An 18525-nucleotide genomic window follows, 5' to 3' on the forward strand; every position below is an offset into this window, starting at 1 on the left:
AGTTGACTCACTGGAGGGCAAAGTGAGTAACTACATGTCCCATAAGCCTCTCACTGTCAACAAGGAAGTATATGACTTCCTAGCTTTAATGTTATAATTACCCTTAAATTACTTATTTACAATAATCTACAGACATGGACGTTTTGTAAACGAGGTAGGCTACTGCTGAATTACTTTGCCATTGATTTAAACTATAATATTTAACGTCGTCAAGCGGTCGTGTCCTAAAATGCTCTCTGGCAGAGAGAACGCTCATTTGAGTGAGTCATTTGAGAATGAGTCTAATCTAAGGTCTAAACCTCATAGAGATCTTTGGTAAATTACTACATTCATACCCAAAGATCTATGATTGATACCCCGGTATGCCTACATATGCCCTCGGGCTCGGACGCTACACGCAGTCTCAATAAGCTATAACAAAACTGAGCTCTAAAGGGCACCTGCGGAGTAATGCTTTCATGGTGTCGTCCACTCACAGTTAACAGTTTTTGTATTGAGTTGTGCTTGAAATGTACTGTCATTCTGCAAACTGTTAATACTTCAATCAATGAAAACAATGTGTAGTGAGTAGTTAAAACGCAAGGCGAATAACTTAATGCCTGGTAAGTGGTATAATTGTTTAAATGCACACCATATGGCTACCTATAGCTATTTATTTCCATTTGTTCACCAAAGTATAATTTTCTATTTAAAACTCAGCATATTGACTATGTTTTAAATCGAACGTATGTAGGCTACCACTAATACAATCTAAATATTCCACAAGTGCTCTTTTACACACACACACACACACACACACACACACACACGCCACTTCCATGTTATTATTCATTGCAGGCAGATGCAGCAAGCTTTGTCTTCTGGTTCCCCAGACTGCGTCATCCTCAGGCCGCTAGACACTGCAGAATGTGGAAGCGACACTACAGATGATACAAACCAAGAAGTGAAATCAAATACTATTGTGAGTAAAATATTTATCAGATAATCTATCTATAGTCAGGGAATTTCCATTCTGTCTGGGTCTGCCAGAGCCAGATATTAGTTGACTTGTAACAGTTTAGACTAGAGCTAGCTGTGGAAGGTTGCAGGTAGGAACTTTAAGCTGGTATGATGAGTGTAATTTTCTTGCTGTTTGTAGTTCAGAATGAGTTTGTTAAAGCTTCTCTGTCTTAGTGGGTTAGTGGGCAGCCCACTCTCCTTTTTCTTTATTGAGACAAAAAAGAAAATGTATATGACTATGGGAGGCACAGGAGTGAAGGATCTGGCAAACATTTAATCCAATGCCAACAGGGGCATGTACGATTGTACGTTCAGAGACACTGCCGCCACTGGCCACTCACTCAAGCCTCTATTTTTCCCAAATGTTTAGTCTTATGTAGTTCTGCTGTAGTCTAGACTCCAGCTAGTGGAATGTCCCATTAAAGGACTATCTCATTTTAAATGAAATTTCATTTATTTAACCTGTGTGTGTGTGTGTGTGTGTGTGTGTGTGTGTGTGTGTGTGTGTGTGCGTGTGTGTGACGTTGTGTTTTATATGCATTAAAAAAAAGAATATCGTGGAAAAGTTCATTTTCTTCCGTAATATAATTTAAAAAGTAAAACTTTCGTATATTCTAGATTCATTGCAAATAAAGTGAAATATTTAAAACCTTTTTTTTGTTTTAATCTTGATGATTCTGGTGTACAGCACAAATCCTATCTCAAAGACAATTTTTTGAGACCACTAAAAACATTTATAATACAGAAATGTCGACCATCTGAATTCATTGTTAATTTATGCACTCAATACGTGGTCTGGGCTACTTCTAAACAAATTATTTAATCAATGGGGCGTGGCATGGAGGTGATAAGCCTGTGGCACTGTTGAGGTGTTATGGAAGCCCAGATTTGCTTTGATAGCAGCTTTGAACTGTTGTTGTCTCAAACCTTCCTCTTGACAATTCAACCTAGATTCTCTGTGGGGTTCAGGTCAGGCCAGTTGGCTGGTCAGTTAAGGACAGTAATACCATGTTCACTACACAAATTACTAGTAGTTTTGGCTCCGTGGGCAGGTGCCAAGTGCTGCTGGAAAAGGAAATCAGTATACCCATAAAGCTTGTCAAGATACGGAAGCACACAGTGCTGTAAAATATCCTAATAGATGGTTGTGTTGTAGACCTAGAATGCCTGTGATCATTTCATTATACTTCGTACATTTTCATGTATCACAGGCATAGATCGCTTGCTGGTAATCCTGGTAGAATTGAAACATGCGCGCCATAAATGTGATAAATGCTCCGTTTGTACTCGCCCATTAAATAATTCCAAAGACCTGGACTGAAATATGGTCCTCTAGTTTTATATCCATGTGAAAGTTCTGGCACAAAACGTGTATTTAGTCAATTATCTCCACTTTTTCAAGAGATGTACACGGACATCTTTCTCTCTTTGGAAATATTTAATGGGTGAGTACAAACGGAGCATTCATCACATTTAGGCCGCGCATGTTAAAGTTCTACCAGAAATCAAGGAGGGCTTTCTATGGCTCTGTATGTGAAATACTGTATGTAACAACAAGAGCCGTTCTATGGCTAGTTGTGTTGTATCTGCAATTGATAAAACACAGTGATGATTTGGGTCAATGTCATCTGCATGGTGTTGGTCCACTGACAGTGAAAACGTCACACTGGAGTCAATAGAGCCATCTACCAGGATATTTTAGAGCCAGATGGGGCGGTATTGAGTCCACAAACTAGTGTGAAGCAAGCTTCTTCAATCTGGCGCAGTCAGGTTAATTATTCTCAGGGTCTCCACATTTTACAATTTAAAATCCCATACTTTTCTAAACTTCTCTGTAGTCTTTACAGACCATATTTGATGTCTTGAGTACATTACAAATAGCTAGATGTTTATTATGTAAACAAATACCTTTAAAATTGTTAACATGCATGTTACATGTGACCGTTCACCGTAGCAATGCTAAAATTAGAGAAATTAAAGTTTTGTCATGTGAATTTAAATGACAAACTGTACATTCAACCCCTACACTACACAGTTAATGTACAATTCAACAGGGAACTAGAAAAGAGATCTAAACTTAAAGTCCATTGTGTTTAGATCAAATAAATTATGTCACTGTCAAGCATCTCTGCCCTTCTCTACTCAAATCAAATTCCATAAGTTCCATATGTTGATACTTGCATAGAAACCTGCATTGAATTCTAATACTTGTTGTTTCAGTGTGCAGATCTGTTCAAGATGACGTCTGTTTTGTCCTTCTACCTTTGCTACGTACTCAGCCTGTGCCTGGGGCTAGGATGTGTGATGTGTGTTTGCTATTGGAGCAGTCACTGGCGTGGTGGCTTTGCCTGGGATGGCTCAGACCTTCAGTTCAACTGGCACCCAGTACTGATGGTCTCAGGCCTGGTGGTGCTCTACGGCAATGGTGACTGGCACCTTTATCATAAAGTTTCAGTTATTTTTCTCTATTCATTTTTAGAACCAAAAGTTTGGTTAATTAATCGAAAAGAGAAGTGACACTTTAATAAAGGTACAGTATCACTTCCTCTTCCAGCTAAATGTGTCACCTTTGGCGCCTGCTGGCCAAGTGGTCCAGGTGCATTCCACATATAGGCTTTGGCCTGACAGCGCATTGTGTGTTCGAGTCCCGTTCATGATGACCTTTGCTGCGTGTCTCTCCCCTTCTCTCTCTCTCCCTCTTTCCTGTCTATCTGATACTATCAATAAAGGCAGAAAAGCCAAAAACAAAATCTAAAAAAAAAAGTGTCACCTTTAGCTGAGTTTCCACTTTGGTGCAAATCTCTTCCACACTGCTTGTCTGTATCTAGTGGAAGATGTAGCGGTAGTGAAGAGTTCGTTATGGGGATCGTGCCTGTTTTATGTTGTGTTGTAATGATCATATTGGTTGTTCTGGGGTAATGGCAGATATCATTGTCTAATATCAACTTTATGTAAATGTTTTATATTACTATACATATTCTGGTTGTAAAATTACTCATCGAATTGTGTTATTGAGAAGATCAAAACAGTGTGTAAATGCTAGCAATAAAATACCTATCATTATATTATGAAATTCTAGTTCTATCACACAATTATATCTATTATTATTATTATTATTATTATTATTATTATTATTAAAAAAGGGGAACTTAATTACCTGGTACTCCCAAGCTATTAGGCACCATAGCAGAATACTCTCCCAGGTAGGTATCAACATTTGTATGTCAATTATTTGAATGTGAAGAATTATCATTTCTGTAAGAGTATTCATAATAATCCTTAAAATAAATGCTTAATTAATAAAAAACATCAAACATTATTTAAACACGTATCCAACATAATCCCACCTTCCCTGGTTTGATTCAGTCGGGTGTAACGTGTGTTACATCATGTTATCCATCCTTACCTCAATTATATGTGATTAAAATGTGTGACCAGAACATTAATAACATGCTCTTGTTGTCTCCCTGTAGGAGCTGTACTATACCGTGTCCCTCTGACATGGGGTGACAATAAGCTTCCCTGGAAACTGCTGCATGCTGCAGTGATGCTTCTGGCCCTGGTCTTCTCCATCCTGGGGCTGTGTGCAGTATTTGACTTCCACAATGCCAAACACATTCCCAACGTTTACTCCCTGCACAGCTGGATTGGAATTTGCACTACTGCACTTTTTGCCATACAGGTAACGGACCCAGAGTTGGAATCACGTTTTACATAATTGCTTCTATATGGCACATTTTCAGAAACATAATTGTTTAGCTGTGAGGTATTGCTAAGGGCCGATTCATACTCCTATTTTACCGCTGTTTCGGCGCTGTAGTGCCGAAATGATTTCGGCTCGTCAGAAATTTTCAGTAGCACCGAAGAGCCGACTTTAGGACGGTACCCGCCCCCCGAACCTCAAATGACGTCAAATTGTAGGCTCTAGAGCGCCGAACCGACTTTTATTCGGCTCTAAAATAGGAGTATGAATCGGCCCTAATTATTGTAGGTAGATATATCTGCCTTAGACCAAGGGTCGTCTGTATGTCTCTGTGTTCTGTCTTTGTTTGACCGCAGGCTCTTTCAGGATTTTAGCAATAGGAGTGTAACTTCTTAACTTCATAGTCATACCGCTGTCAAAGCATGACACCGCTCAAAAACTTACATGAATCTCAGTGTGTACAGTATATTTGTCCTTTGCAAAGTCGATCAGATGGTTTTTCCAGAAAAGACCCGCTCAAAGCGAAGCCCCGATCTGGCACAGCACTAGTGCATTAAAACAGAATTTTATTTTCACAAAAAATAAACACACAATGGTTATGTAGACTGTTGGATTACTTAGTTTACCAAGTAAAAAGTATTTTCCCCTTGATTTTCATATCTGCAGTGTAGGGGATCCAGTGGCCTCCTTTAAAATCAAACAAACTGGATTATTTTGTAAAATGATGCATAGATCCTGTATGATCTGCCAGACAAGATGCCAATCAATTGTCTTCACAGTGGGTTGTAGGTCTGGCTGGCTTTCTCCTGCCCTGCTCCCCTGTGTCATTTCGTAAGCTGCTAAAACCTGCTCATGTGTGGATGGGAACCAGCATTATGGCCCTCAGCATCGCTTCCTGCATCTCTGGAATTAATGAGAAACTCTTCTTTGTTCTGTGAGTGCCACCTCTCAGATTGTATTCTTATTAGCATAAACTGACATATTTTCATTGTCAAATGGAAACGATTTTGGAGACATCAATGCATAGTAGCTGTATAGTACTTGATCAGAACAGTTCGGAAGAGCTCCCCGAGTCGAAAACCATCTGACAGGCAAATAGCAATTCATACTGCCACAGAACAATTCTGTGTTCTGCATGGCTTACAGCCTTACACTGTTGGTAGTCTCTCGAGGTACTGACTGAAGCAGTGTGCAATACAGCCAGCACTGTTGGAACCGATGGATATCAATGACGTGCTGTGGGGAATTTGTGACAGAGTTATGGCGGTTTTGCCCTTTGGGATAAGTTGTGTTCATGAACTAGAGTGATTTCAGAGGCATTTGTACCTCCTGGAAGTTTGGCTTGTGTCTCTTCCAAAATATCACTTCTTTTCACTCTTCACTGCGGACAGAATAAAGATGGTCTAAATGTAGAAATAGTAGCAAAACATGTCAGAAGCGCAGAACAACCGGAAAAAGGTCTGAGATTGCCCAACCAAAGCTCTGCCTCTGAATGATCTCATATTGTTGTTTTGGACCAGCCGAACTGACTGTAGTTTGACTGTAGTATAAATTGGACTTTGATGTGGTGTAATGTAGTCATGTGTTGTGGATGAAATCATAACCTATTGTGTGTTGTTGCAAAACCTTTATCTTTTCTTGTGTTTTCCAAGGGCATCAAAAACCAATGGAACAATTCCATATAAGCTACTACCATCTGAAGCTGTGTTTGGAAATTCATTTGGAGTTTTGATTGTTGTCTTTGGACTGGTCGTATTGATGATTCTGCTCAACCAGAAATGGCAGAGACCAGAGCCTAGATCTGACGATGTAGCCTACAGGGTAAGAACACCAAAAATGATGTACCGGTATACACAGTAAAATCCTCAGTGTTAATTTAACTCTGAGAGTGTTTGGTTCCATTTATACACTGAGTTACAAATGGATAAATGAATACTGATAATTCTACTTTGTATATACAGTATAGGCCTACTATATGAAAGAAAACAAAAAAGAAAGGGAAATAACATTTAATTTAAACTTTTCCACAGCCTTTGCTCCAAGAAGATAATTAAGGAAATGAAGACATTTTGAAAATACGCACAAACTCCTCTTTATGAAATGTAAAAGTGCAATTCTGAATGTACAGTATATATATATGCAGTACTACTATGTAACATTTCTGGATATAATTATTTATTTGAGATTATATTTAACTTAGCTGTATTTGTATGGCCAAATAATAAATACATCTACATCACATGAATGATCATATTCTTCATTCAAGATTCTTATTAATTTACCATGTCCAGTGGAACCTCAGTTCTGAGATGAGAGTATTTCCTTGTCACTAGGGCAGGGGTTCCCAAACTGTGGTGTGTGGCACTGTGTGTACCCCTTGTGGTGCGCGAACACCCTCTAGGGCTTCGTGACATGAAAAGGGTAATGGCGGTTTGAAATTGTTATTTAACACAAACGTCAACATCCGGTAAAACACTCTTGTAAGGAGATGCTGTGGGAGTATACAGCAGCTGCATGGCTCTCAGTGCAGTGATATTGTGTTATTATTTGCCATAATCATATATATAAAATATATAATTCTCTCCCAAATACAACAAGACGTTGGGGGGTGGGTCAGCTAGGTCAGGAGGTAACAGGGGTTGCACAGTCAACAATTTGGGGACCGCTGATCTAGGGTAAGTTTGGTGTGCTCGGTGCATAATTTGCACCAGGGTTGGCTATCATCTTGAGGGTATTTGTATAAATTGCTGAAACCTGCAGATGTATGTACTATATGGAAGCCAACTTTACTATATGCTAGATTACCATGTGTTGATTGGTATAAAAGCAATAACTGCTTTCTAATGATCCTGAAAGTGAAGTTTGATTTAATTCAGATTTTGCAACCTTTAAGGCAAGCGTGACAACCACAGTAATTGAGATTTTACTCATTTAGCGATGGTAATCACAAGTATGTAATGTGCTGTACTCAGACACAATCTCACAGTCCATTATTTTTGTCTTTAGTTTGAATAACATTGTCTGCGTAAAATTGTATGTATTTTCAATTAATTTGAAATGACAAAGAATGCTCTGGTAATTAGTTGGCTGAGTAGAATTTTTATATACTGATTTGGTTCTGCTGTGTAACACAACAATTGAATTCTCAGCACTAGGATAGTCATTACCTCTTGTTTGGAATGGATAGAGTTAAATGATAACACTAACAAAGTAGTATAATTAATGTAAAGATTAATTCTTAAATTGGCTCATAAGATATTAATGTAAAGACATTAATATGTTAAGACATGTAATATGTGGTATTGCCGGAGCCTTTAATTACGTTTAATAGAGATATAATTAATCCTTTCCCCGTAATGAGTATAATTTATTTAATACATTCTTTGTCATCTATCGCCAAGAAAAACCTCTACATACTGTAGGTATCTGTCAAACAAGCCCTCATCCTTTTAATTTATTTTTTGCGGCTTTCGCCTTTATTTTATATTTTTATAGAGGGCCAGACAGTAGGCTGACAGGAAATGGGGAGAGAGATGGGGGAGTGTCATGCAGTAAGGGCCGTCGGGATCAGGAGTCGAACCCGCGGCACACTGCCAGACTTGGGCTACCGGCCAAGGTGCTTGGACCGATGAGCCACAGCCCAGGCCCGTCCTTTTAAGTTTTGCTCAAAATCTAGTGTGAAAACTATTCATCTCACCACCATACAGTAACTACAATTAAAACGGACAATCCTGGCATCTGCACCGTGACTCACCAGTGTGATCTCCTATACATTTTTCTGGATGGTCTCTGAGAACCATAAAGCTGTAAGTCTGAGTTGATGTAGCCTACGGTATGATTTATTACTTTTGTTTAATCTTTGAATGGCATGTTAAAATTTCTGGTGTAGTGATTTATCTGAGATACATCTGTAAGTTAGTAACTAACTTACAGATGTATCTCAGATAAATCACTACACCAGCTACACCAGCAATTTTAACATGCCATTCAAAGTAATAAAAGTAATAAGTCATACCGTAGATAGCCTGTAACTTTGTTCACCTTGTTCAGCATCTTCTCTGACAATTGTCTGTAACCTGGCAGGCTCTGTGATCCCCTCAAATCCCACTACAGTAGGCTAGATCAGTGAGGAAGTGATGGCCTAAGTGTGGTTCAGGCTCATGCCACATGTTCTCTCAGAGCAGCCTGGCCCTGAGCTTTATGCCAGTTCAATTTTACAAGAATTAAGGACTACTGAGAGCATCCATGCGATGCCAATCATAATCGGAGCCACTTGACTTCTCATCTTCTCAGTTAAATGGGCTGGTGATGGGCCCAGTAACGATCCATGCTGATGATAAGGTTCAGAATGGAATCGGTGGAACTCATGACAGTAAAGACAACCCCGACCTCGCAGAGTCTACCAGATGGCCAGCAACTTGCAGGCTACTCCGTAACTACCCTATGTATGTTGTGTGGCCACACAGACGTCAGACACAGCCAGTGACTTCACTAACACATAAGCCACTTTGGATCACAAATGGTGGAATTGGACCACGGTGATGGAAACCACCAGGTATCTTTCCATGCATGTGCTGAAGATGAAGATCACAGGAAGGCAGTCACTGAGGGAGTTACTACTACCTGGATATTTCACCGTCGCTAGTGTTTTGCATAATTTCCTCTTTGTCTTACCATGTGTAAGACAATATAAGACAATATTCCATGGGGGGAAAGAAACTACTACCAGAGACAGTGGGGTCCATTGAAATAGATTCATAGCAGGTTAGAAGCTTGTTAATGGCAGACATTAGATGCACACCTTTGCACAGTTTGCAGCCACATGTAGCCTATAGAGTAGACTATAGTGCCTTATGATTGATTCCCATTTTCCGTTATAATGTCATTAGTACATGTAAAAGGTGTAATTTGATCAATTTCTCAAGCAGTGGTGGAAAAGGGTACAGGCAGTCATTAGACCGACAACCTATACCTAACCTAACCATAACTGCAAGCATGGGAGCAGCGCATGTTCGAGCGCTAGTTCGACCGTTGTTCCCGCATGTTGGACAAATGCTCCGTCGGAATTACCATTGGATCCCGTTGGGAATTCAACATTTACTTGAGTAAAAGTACAAAATTATTGGCATCAAAATGTAGGCCTACTTAAAGTACCAAAAGTTGAAAGTACTCTTCATGCAGAATGCAAATGTATAAAAGTAATTGGAAAATAGCAGATCTACAAGCTCACAATTAGTCGCATTGCGACACATTGTGAGCTTGTAGATCGGCCAAAAATGTATATAGGACTGAAGTGGTTAATGTATGTTTTGTAATAATAATCCAAATCTACAGAGTAACTAACTAACTAAAGCTGTCAAATAAATGTAGTGGAGTAAAAGTGCAATATTTGGATCAGAGATGTAGTGAAGTAAAAGTATTGGGAATTGGAAATACTCAAAGTGCAAATATCTCAATTGTAATTAAGTACAGTACTTGATTAAATGTATTTAGTTACTTTACACCACTGTTCTCAACGTAAGGATCCCAGGCAACCACTTATTGCTTTATACAGCTTTGGGAGAAAAAAAACACTCCTGAGAATGCACTGCTGAGCCTATCACTGCTAATATCGAATACCAAACGCTAATGGGTATGCACATCATCGTACCTGGAAGTTATGCGGGAACGTCCACTGAGTGTCAAAAAACGACTTTCTGGCCTTGACAGCCCATTCATCCAAACAGAAAAGCTGTACATTGCAGCTGTACGAAAAACTTGAATTATCCTCTTTCTATCTGCAAAGTTTTTGTTTCATAAAAATCCACCATAGAAACATTATGAGCTACTTTCTGTCAAGAAATGCCCTGCATTTGATTATTTTTCTGTGTCAGAGTTTGGAAGTGCTTGTTTTCAATAATGTTGCTGCCTCCTGCATTATGTGACATTTAGAAACAGGTGGTACGCAGGACGGTGGAGTGATTTCCAACTCTTCCAAACTCCAACACTCCATGAGATAAGATAAGAGATAAGAGAGGTAAAACTTGTAGGAATGGGCAAGAAAATAGGAGCACAAGGGAGGGAATGCATGATATGATAGTAGTAGTGCTATATGCACCAAATACTCCAATTTACACCCATCATTCTGAATCACAGATTACATTTTCTAGTCATAGTTATATTTATTTATTTATAGTCTAGCCCATACCTGTAGCTTGTGTGTGTGTGTGTGTGTGTGTGTGTGTGTGACACATGCATGCTCTGTTAATTACGTGTGAGTGCAGTAGCTAATTATAAAAGGCCCAGAGGCAATGCTATTATTTCGCCCCTCCAGAAAAACATCTACATAATTAGGCTACCAATATTAGGCTACATGGAATGAAAAATCGATGTAAAGTCAACCGTTTTAACTTTACATACATTTTCATCTCAGATTATGCTCAAAATGTTAGCCAAAGCTAGTGGGTTTAGTGGAACTGTAATTTGGAATAGCATTATATTGTCGTCTTGTCGATACAAATCATGCAACTATACACAGGACACATGCCGAGGCCCTAATGTTGTATCCTAGTTTGCGCAAGGTGGCAGCAAAGTCTATTATAATCGAATCACTCCAAAATCAGTTTAGCCACGTCGAGCGCTTTTTAAATGCGCGGCATTTAAGGGATGCTATTCGCGCAGTACGGTTTCTAACTGTAGACTAATGTTGCTTAGAAATCAGCTGTGCAGAGTGCAGTCAGTGGCGACTTCAACGAAACATCACTGCTTCTAATCTGTGACTGTGACAAATTGACAATTAAACGTTCACCTACTGCAGCCTGTTACTCTAGTCTACTCTGTCTGTAGGCTACCCCCTGGCTGGCAGTTGAATTAGCCTCTCTCCGCTGCATTCACAGCATGGGCCATCACATCACTGAGGTCATCGGGGAGGTGGGTGTGACTGGGAAGGTCCTGCTCAGTTTGGTCGGAAACTTAAAATCACAGGGGAGGAGGGAAAGTTAACGGAATAACTCTTCTCTTGGCTCCAGCTGGCTGCTCTGCATGGCCATTGTGGAAGGCGGCCGACGTCGTTATTTACTGTCTGTGATCGATTGGTTCAACCAAAGGACCGCAGAACAAGTCACCAGTGGCAGAAGTAATCACGTAAGTTTAACTAAGCATGAATCACTAATATACTATAAGAAATGTTTTTAGCGCTTGGTGAGAATGTCAGATAACCGTAAACCCCGTCACTATTACTGTTTCCCCATCAGCATAAGCTTTGTGAAAATGAGATTCAAGCTACTTTACGACAGCAGCAGGCCAGCCCAAATGCAACAATGAGCATGTTGTAGCTACAATTGTAATTTGAACAATATCATTTGTTTTGATTGTTACAATTATTATAGCTATTCGTATTAACTTAACTGTCTGTAACGGTCATTTTCACTTGTCCTTATACTCCTCCTGGCCAGACAGGCCAGTCCTTTATGTTTGACTTCCTCACCTAGTTGTTACTTGAGTAAACGCGAGTATAGTTAACAATTGTTCAATGAGGGTCATTTCCCAATGTTTTCTCGAAGTGAATAAAAGTTTTATGATGACACACTTCGATGCATACAAAATAGGCGACACGGTGTTGGGAAAGTGGCAACAATTAAGGTCTCAAATGTAGGCTATAGGTTGTTACTTGACAGTGACATTTTGACCCTTGTCCTTGGTCCGTGCTACAGTTTAATATTTCAACAGTGTATATGAGTCACGTGACCAGTGCTTATGAAGATTAGGAGGAAGACAAAAGGCTATTCTAGCATGATTGGACTTTATTGACGATACAAGATACATAATAGTCTAGCTTGATGGAGCATTTGATTGCGAAAGCACTGAGCACTTACTATGAGACCTAGCAGATCATGTCTGTGTGTGTGTGTGTGTGTCTGTCTGTCTGTCCCGCTTTTGTGCCCATATATGGAGCTGAGTGATTTGTTTGTGATATTATTTTGTAACAGACATTACACGACTAGTCTAAAACTATAAGGCCAAACCTCAATGAACAGAAACATTGTGAAGAGTGATGAAGTTACAAGTCTTTTTTTAAAGATATTTTTGGGGCTTTTTTGATATAGATATACAGTAGCACATAGCAAAGTTTGCCAGGATCGGGACTCGAACCCGCGACACACTGTCATGCTGGATTACCAGCCAAGGGGCCTGGACCACTAAGCTGGCCCTGGCCCAGGCCCATATCACTTTCTCTTGGAACAAACACCTACAATCTTGTTCAAAACAATGACAACTAGATAAAGTGCCCCTCGGGGCACAGTTCTCCACCAGGGCAGGTCAGGTTGTGGCCTGCTAGTGGCGCTATAATAGGCTAATGTGAAAAGGGTGCCATTTCTTCTCACGCCTTGGATGGCAATTGGATGATTTGAGGCATTTTGTTCCAAAAATGTGTTTTGCAAAAATCCAACACAATGTGAAAAGGGTGGGATATATTCAGCCTAGTAGGGAAGTCCGTGAAAGATTTCACGTAAATTGCATGCTGTGTTCATGATTTGAGGCTTTTTGTTCAAAACGGCCCAAAACTTTGAAAGCCAATGTTAGCCAATTAGAATGGAATCTGAAATATCGGACAGATCTGTCTTGAACACATGACTATTGACTATAGAGATAGTGTGTAACGATTTGCGGGATTTTTGGACAGAATCTGGAGAAGTAATATCAAAAGATGTGTTTTACAAAAGTCGGCCTCCTGGTGGCACTATAACAGGCCGTTCTGGAAAAATTGGGGCAGAGATTCATCGTTGGCATTGTGGGTTAACAATGCCAGAGATTAGCTGGTAACAGACGGACAGATGGACACGCACTCGGACACGGACGGGGTGCAAAACTTACTCTCTCCCCAAGATATTTACACACAAGCCTTTGCATTAGTGATTATATCATGACTAAACATCTTGTTGTTAATTTCACTCAGGTAGAATAGTCTAGTTCAGAACATGCAATCCTCTGTTCAGTTGATATGGTTGGGAACTCTATACAAGGAATTCGTTTCAGTGCATTGCTCTTGCAAGCTATTTTAAAATATTTTGATAGTGTCATCATATCACTATATATAGGCCTATTAATATACAGTATTATCTATGAAGTTGGGCTGGTTGTGCCAATGTGCCGCAACCTGATCCACATAACATATAGAAGGCATGAACTCTTAGATTATTAATATTATACCATCAAAGCAAAGCCCTTGTTTTGTAAGTACTGTTGAGGTCACAGAAATGGCAAGAAGCTCATAAAGACAAGAGTTCCAAATCTGTGCATGTATGTTAACCATGTTTTTGTAATGACAGCAGCTCACACAGTAGATTCAGCTGGCTTCATTCCAGCAGGTCTGTTGCCATGTTACAGTGAGACAAGTAGAGATTTTGCATTCATAGAATGATCCATCTTCCTCTACCAAGATGTTGCTTTTACACAAGTGACACTAATTCATTATTATTTATTGTCATTGCATTGTAGAATTACAGTTGGAAACATTCAACTTTGCACATTTTGTTCATAGTTTTGGTTTCTTGAGACATTGTGGCTTCTAATCACCAGTCACCACTGCTACCCTTTGCCATTTTGACCTATGACCTGGGGCCATTTTGACCTATGACCTGGGGTTTGTTTGTTTAACTTTTTGGCTTCAAGGGGGACACAGGAGCAGGAGTGTGGCACTGAACATAATACCAGTATTGTTGCTCTCCTTTGGGAGTTAGGCATTAGTTCTACATCTTTTTGTAGGTTTTATTGTTAAAGTTTAAGCTCATGCAGTTAATCAAGGTAAAATGTGAGCTTGACTGATAGACAGCTATTAAGGCATATCATGAAAATCTTCAATTAAACCAAATTAAATAAGAGAAGCACAGGAGAAGAGTAGTCTTTGGTTAGAGTTGTTTATTGGGTATTTTCAGATGAGGCAGAATGACATCAACATGATTGTGTGGTCGACACACCGAGTTGTTTAATGAAGTGTACAGCCTGTCTGTGGCTGGATTCGATCATTGGAGTACACAGTACATGTGGGTCCATAGATAAGAGTTTAAGCATCATCACTGCTCACCAATTGATTCTATAAAAATGATGGAAGACTTACATCCATTGGCCTTATGTTTGAGACAGTGTTCCCCTGTCCTGATTCCTCTATAATAAACGACCGCAATTCCAATGAATAACTAACCGAGACAACAGCCAAGGAATTTTAATGAACACGTTCTGCTCTTCATCTATTCTCCCTCAGAGCTTGTCTTCCGTCCGTTCTGTGTGTTCTACAAACAACGATGCTGGCCGTCCACTGTCTGCCCTGCTGCTTCGCCTTCCTTTTAGCCTTGTTGGCACTCGGCCTGGCCCAGTATGAGCACCTGGGTTTACCGCCGGGATATGACCCCCAACAGGAACAGTACACTGCCCGGAAACTGCCAGCGGACACGCCCAGGATCCAGCTGCGTTTGGCAGGCGATAAGCGGAAGCACAACGAGGGTCGCGTGGAAGTTTTCTATGATGGAGAGTGGGGCACAGTTTGTGATGATGACTTCTCTATTCACGGTGCCCAGGTGGTCTGTAGGGAACTGGGCTATGTTGAAGCTGTCAATTGGTCACCATCGTCCAAATATGGCAAAGGAGAAGGTACAGTACGTGTCTCCCGCCCCCCCCCCCCCCCCCCCCCCCCCCCCTCCCCGTAATGTTTACAACAGGGCTGCACAGTGGATCTCAAAGTCTGGTCCAGGGGTCCTTGAGGGGGTCCCCAGATACATTATTGGTAACTCTGATAGTGTAAAAAAAAATTAACTTTCAAAACAAAAATACATCGCATGGATGCACCTGGGACGTATCCTCAGTGATGTATCACAAAGGTCATCAGGCTTTCGGGTCTCTTAACATCATACCCCAGCCGGGGTGATCAAGTCCCAACTTGCGTCCCAGTAGCTACCCTCGATCAGTCCCATTAGCAAAAAACCAGGGCCACACAATCCGTTCCTTCTGAACTACTCTGCCGGGACTGGGAGGTAGTAGGTACTATTCTGGCGTGTGGATGAACTTATGTCCCTAATGTATAATAAACTGGGGGTCATTGAAATTAAAACATTTTAGAATCACTAGTTTATACTGTTAAATAGAGCTGAAACTACTGGCGTATCAACAATATCAAAGCACGTTATTGCCTGCTGTAGTTAGTTTAGCATAGTCTAGTTCATATTATATAAGAAATCACACCTGTGTGAAGTGAGGGGCGCTCTTATCATCATACATCATCTCGTTCTGGCCAATCACAATTTGCGTCCTCTTTTCCACTTTTCCACACTCACTTTTTTATTTTTCTTCAGCCGGAAAGCTGAGCATAGGGTTAACCTGTTATTTCAATGGTAGTGGATGGAGAGGATTTTTGTCCAACCAAGAAACAGCCGCGGGTGTCTTTCTCCATGTCAGAGGTTCGTGTCTCTCTGGAGGTCTAGACCCCCAGATGCGGTGTAATATCAATTATGTCTTCCTGGTGAATTCCCGGCTTCTTCCTGAAAGCTGAAAGCCTTTTTGAGTCAAAAAGCCTGAAAAGCATGACTACACAGTCATCATTATACTGTATGAGTCAATGTTCTTGGAAAAGTTTTGATGTTCACCTTCTCACCTTGGTTGCTCAGGATTTACTTACTTAGTTAAACATTATGGCTCCTACCGTAGCATGATCTACAGTATTAAGGAACTAAATGGAAAAGATTAAGCACAAAAAAAATCTAATTCCAGGCATGACTGGATACTAATTTGCAATTACCTCTTGTGAGTCACTTAGCATGATGTATATTTCACATTTCATTATGGAATTTGATGATGATGTAAGTATGTATAGGGAGCACAGTCTGACGGTCCACCATCACCCCACCCCAAAAATGGTACAAAGATCAATAACACAAAACAAAATAAAACAAAACAATTGATACACATTCTAATAAAATAAGTACCGGTAGGTACAACAACTGAAAATATGGGAATTCTCTACAGTAGCATGGCTCTGAAGGAGGGTCAGTAATGTATGTGTGTGTGTGTGTGTGTGTGTGTGTGTGTGTGTGTGTGTGTGTGTGTGTGTGTTTTAACAGAGCTAAGCTTGAAAACCACTGACTGGACCAAACCTACAGTATATGCACATTGCCAGTAAGACAACTTTGTACCGCCATGCAGGCTTTAGGAAATAATGTATTGTTAATTAATTTATAATGGAAGGTAGATCAAGCTTCAAAAATGCCCACATTTGGATTCATATATCGTAGACGACTGACGTCACAAGCTGACCATATGAAGTCACACACATGACATTGACCCTCACTTTTCATACCTAGAAAATAAATAGAAAACTTGTTGTGGTAGTCCTGTTGAATCCTCAGTGAATTGAGTGTTTCTTCTACTTTTCCAGGACGCATTTGGTTCGACAATGTCCAGTGCACTGGCAAAGAGCAGAGCCTGGCATTGTGCAACTCTAATGGAATCGGTGTGTCAGATTGTAAGCACACAGAGGATGTGGGCGTGGTGTGCAGTGACAAAAGGATCCCAGGGTTTAAATTTGTCAACACTCTGCCTAATCATGTGGAGGTAAGCCATGCACCTTTTATCCCCAATTTTTTTTAAAGTCATTTTACACTGTTGACTAAACACTGTTGCCGCAAACTATAAGAGCTGAAAGCTTGTAGACCTGCTATTTTTGCAATTATTGAAACTTGTTGCCTATAATGACATGCCCAAAACAAATGCTTACTATAAAAAAAAAAATCTATTCACATTTGTATTGTCATTTTCTATTGTTCAAAAACCTAATTTATCATTGGACATAATTTAAAGGTAGTGTAGACAAGTTTCCAGTGTTTGTACACAGAATTGATTGGAAGTGTTTCCAAACAAATTAAAATCTAGCTCCACCCCCCTCCCCCCGTCATTCTATTGGCTGAGCCAGGTCACTTCAGGCTATGGGGTTGTTGTTGCTGCTGGGAGGGACGCTATGGATATTGCGCTCGTATGGCTAAATATGACATTAAAAAAATATGAATTTCTATCGATATCATAGTTACAACAATGACATTGAGTTGACATCTTTTTTTTAAGGATAACTGTAGCGTAATCACAATATCACAAGACTGACACGGCGAGTCCCGCAAATGAGGAAGTAGGAAGTAGTGGAGGAGACTCACTGGCTCTCAATTATCTTTTATTTGTAATCGTGCATATAAAACATATTGCCCCTCAAATGCCCCAGCCACTACAGCATCGTTCATGTGAACTACTTTGTCCACGGTTATTCATTGCAATGAAGAAAAATCGCTATGATGATCCGCGGCGGCTTGTCACCGTTGGCGAGCACGGGTTGAATGCATGCTTCAAGCCGGCATAGCGATTCTCATAATTTCAATAGACCTACATATTAAATCATAAACATACTATTTCACATGAACAATGGTGAAACTAAGATATGGGGATGATAATATTATACTTGCAATGAAATCGCATCGCGTTTTCATTATAATACTGCTGGGGTTGAACACGCAGTCACAGCCTCGCGCTGCAATTGGCTAAAAGTTTAAATCCCCTCCGACGTCCCGAGTAGTAAACTGTAGTGGATATAAACAGTGCATTCAGCCAGAGGGGGCCAAAGGGATAGTGTGCTGTTGCAGGAGAACACCTCAGCATCATAATAAAGGGAAAGATAGAGGGAAAAAAGGCCAACAAAATACATTCATATATATTTTAAATTTTGGCTGGAAACTTGTCTACACTACCTTTAAGAACAAGGTGTGTTTAAAAATATAGCAGGTAATGTAGGCAGTATATTTATTACACTCCCA

At 40.2% G+C, this 18525-nt stretch overlaps 2 protein-coding genes across 4 annotated transcripts in view; both read left to right on the forward strand.

The window, feature by feature from the left end:
* The first annotated feature begins 45 nt into the window (after positions 1 to 45).
* cyb561a3a (cytochrome b561 family, member A3a) lies at positions 46 to 6943 on the forward strand. 3 transcript variants are annotated; one of them, XM_080765415.1, is made up of 7 exons: positions 46 to 154; positions 873 to 961; positions 3220 to 3424; positions 4473 to 4681; positions 5482 to 5636; positions 6355 to 6523; positions 6733 to 6943. In XM_080765415.1, the coding sequence occupies exons 3-7, from the start codon at positions 3238 to 3240 to the stop codon at positions 6754 to 6756; spliced, it is 744 nt and encodes a 247-aa protein (XP_080621541.1). In that variant the 5' UTR covers positions 46 to 154; positions 873 to 961; positions 3220 to 3237; the 3' UTR covers positions 6757 to 6943. The 3 variants fall into 3 exon arrangements, with proteins under 3 accessions (XP_080621541.1, XP_080621540.1, XP_080621542.1); XM_080765414.1 differs by having other exon boundaries at positions 48 to 154; positions 838 to 961; XM_080765416.1 differs by lacking the exons at positions 46 to 154; positions 873 to 961 and adding an exon at positions 990 to 1088.
* Positions 6944 to 11554: 4611 nt separating this feature from the next.
* loxl2b (lysyl oxidase-like 2b) overlaps positions 11555 to 18525 on the forward strand; it is a 43416-nt gene continuing 36445 nt past the window's right edge. The window contains exons 1-3 of the mRNA XM_080765920.1: positions 11555 to 11824; positions 14943 to 15328; positions 17106 to 17281. Of these exons, the coding sequence (XP_080622046.1) occupies positions 14983 to 15328; positions 17106 to 17281 (522 nt within the window). The 5' untranslated portion in view covers positions 11555 to 11824; positions 14943 to 14982. The remainder of the gene's footprint in view (positions 11825 to 14942; positions 15329 to 17105; positions 17282 to 18525) is intronic.

This window comes from Protomyctophum bolini (assembly GCF_963924005.1).
Source record: "Protomyctophum bolini genome assembly, chromosome: 6".
Classification (NCBI taxonomy): Eukaryota; Metazoa; Chordata; class Actinopteri; order Myctophiformes; family Myctophidae; genus Protomyctophum; species Protomyctophum bolini.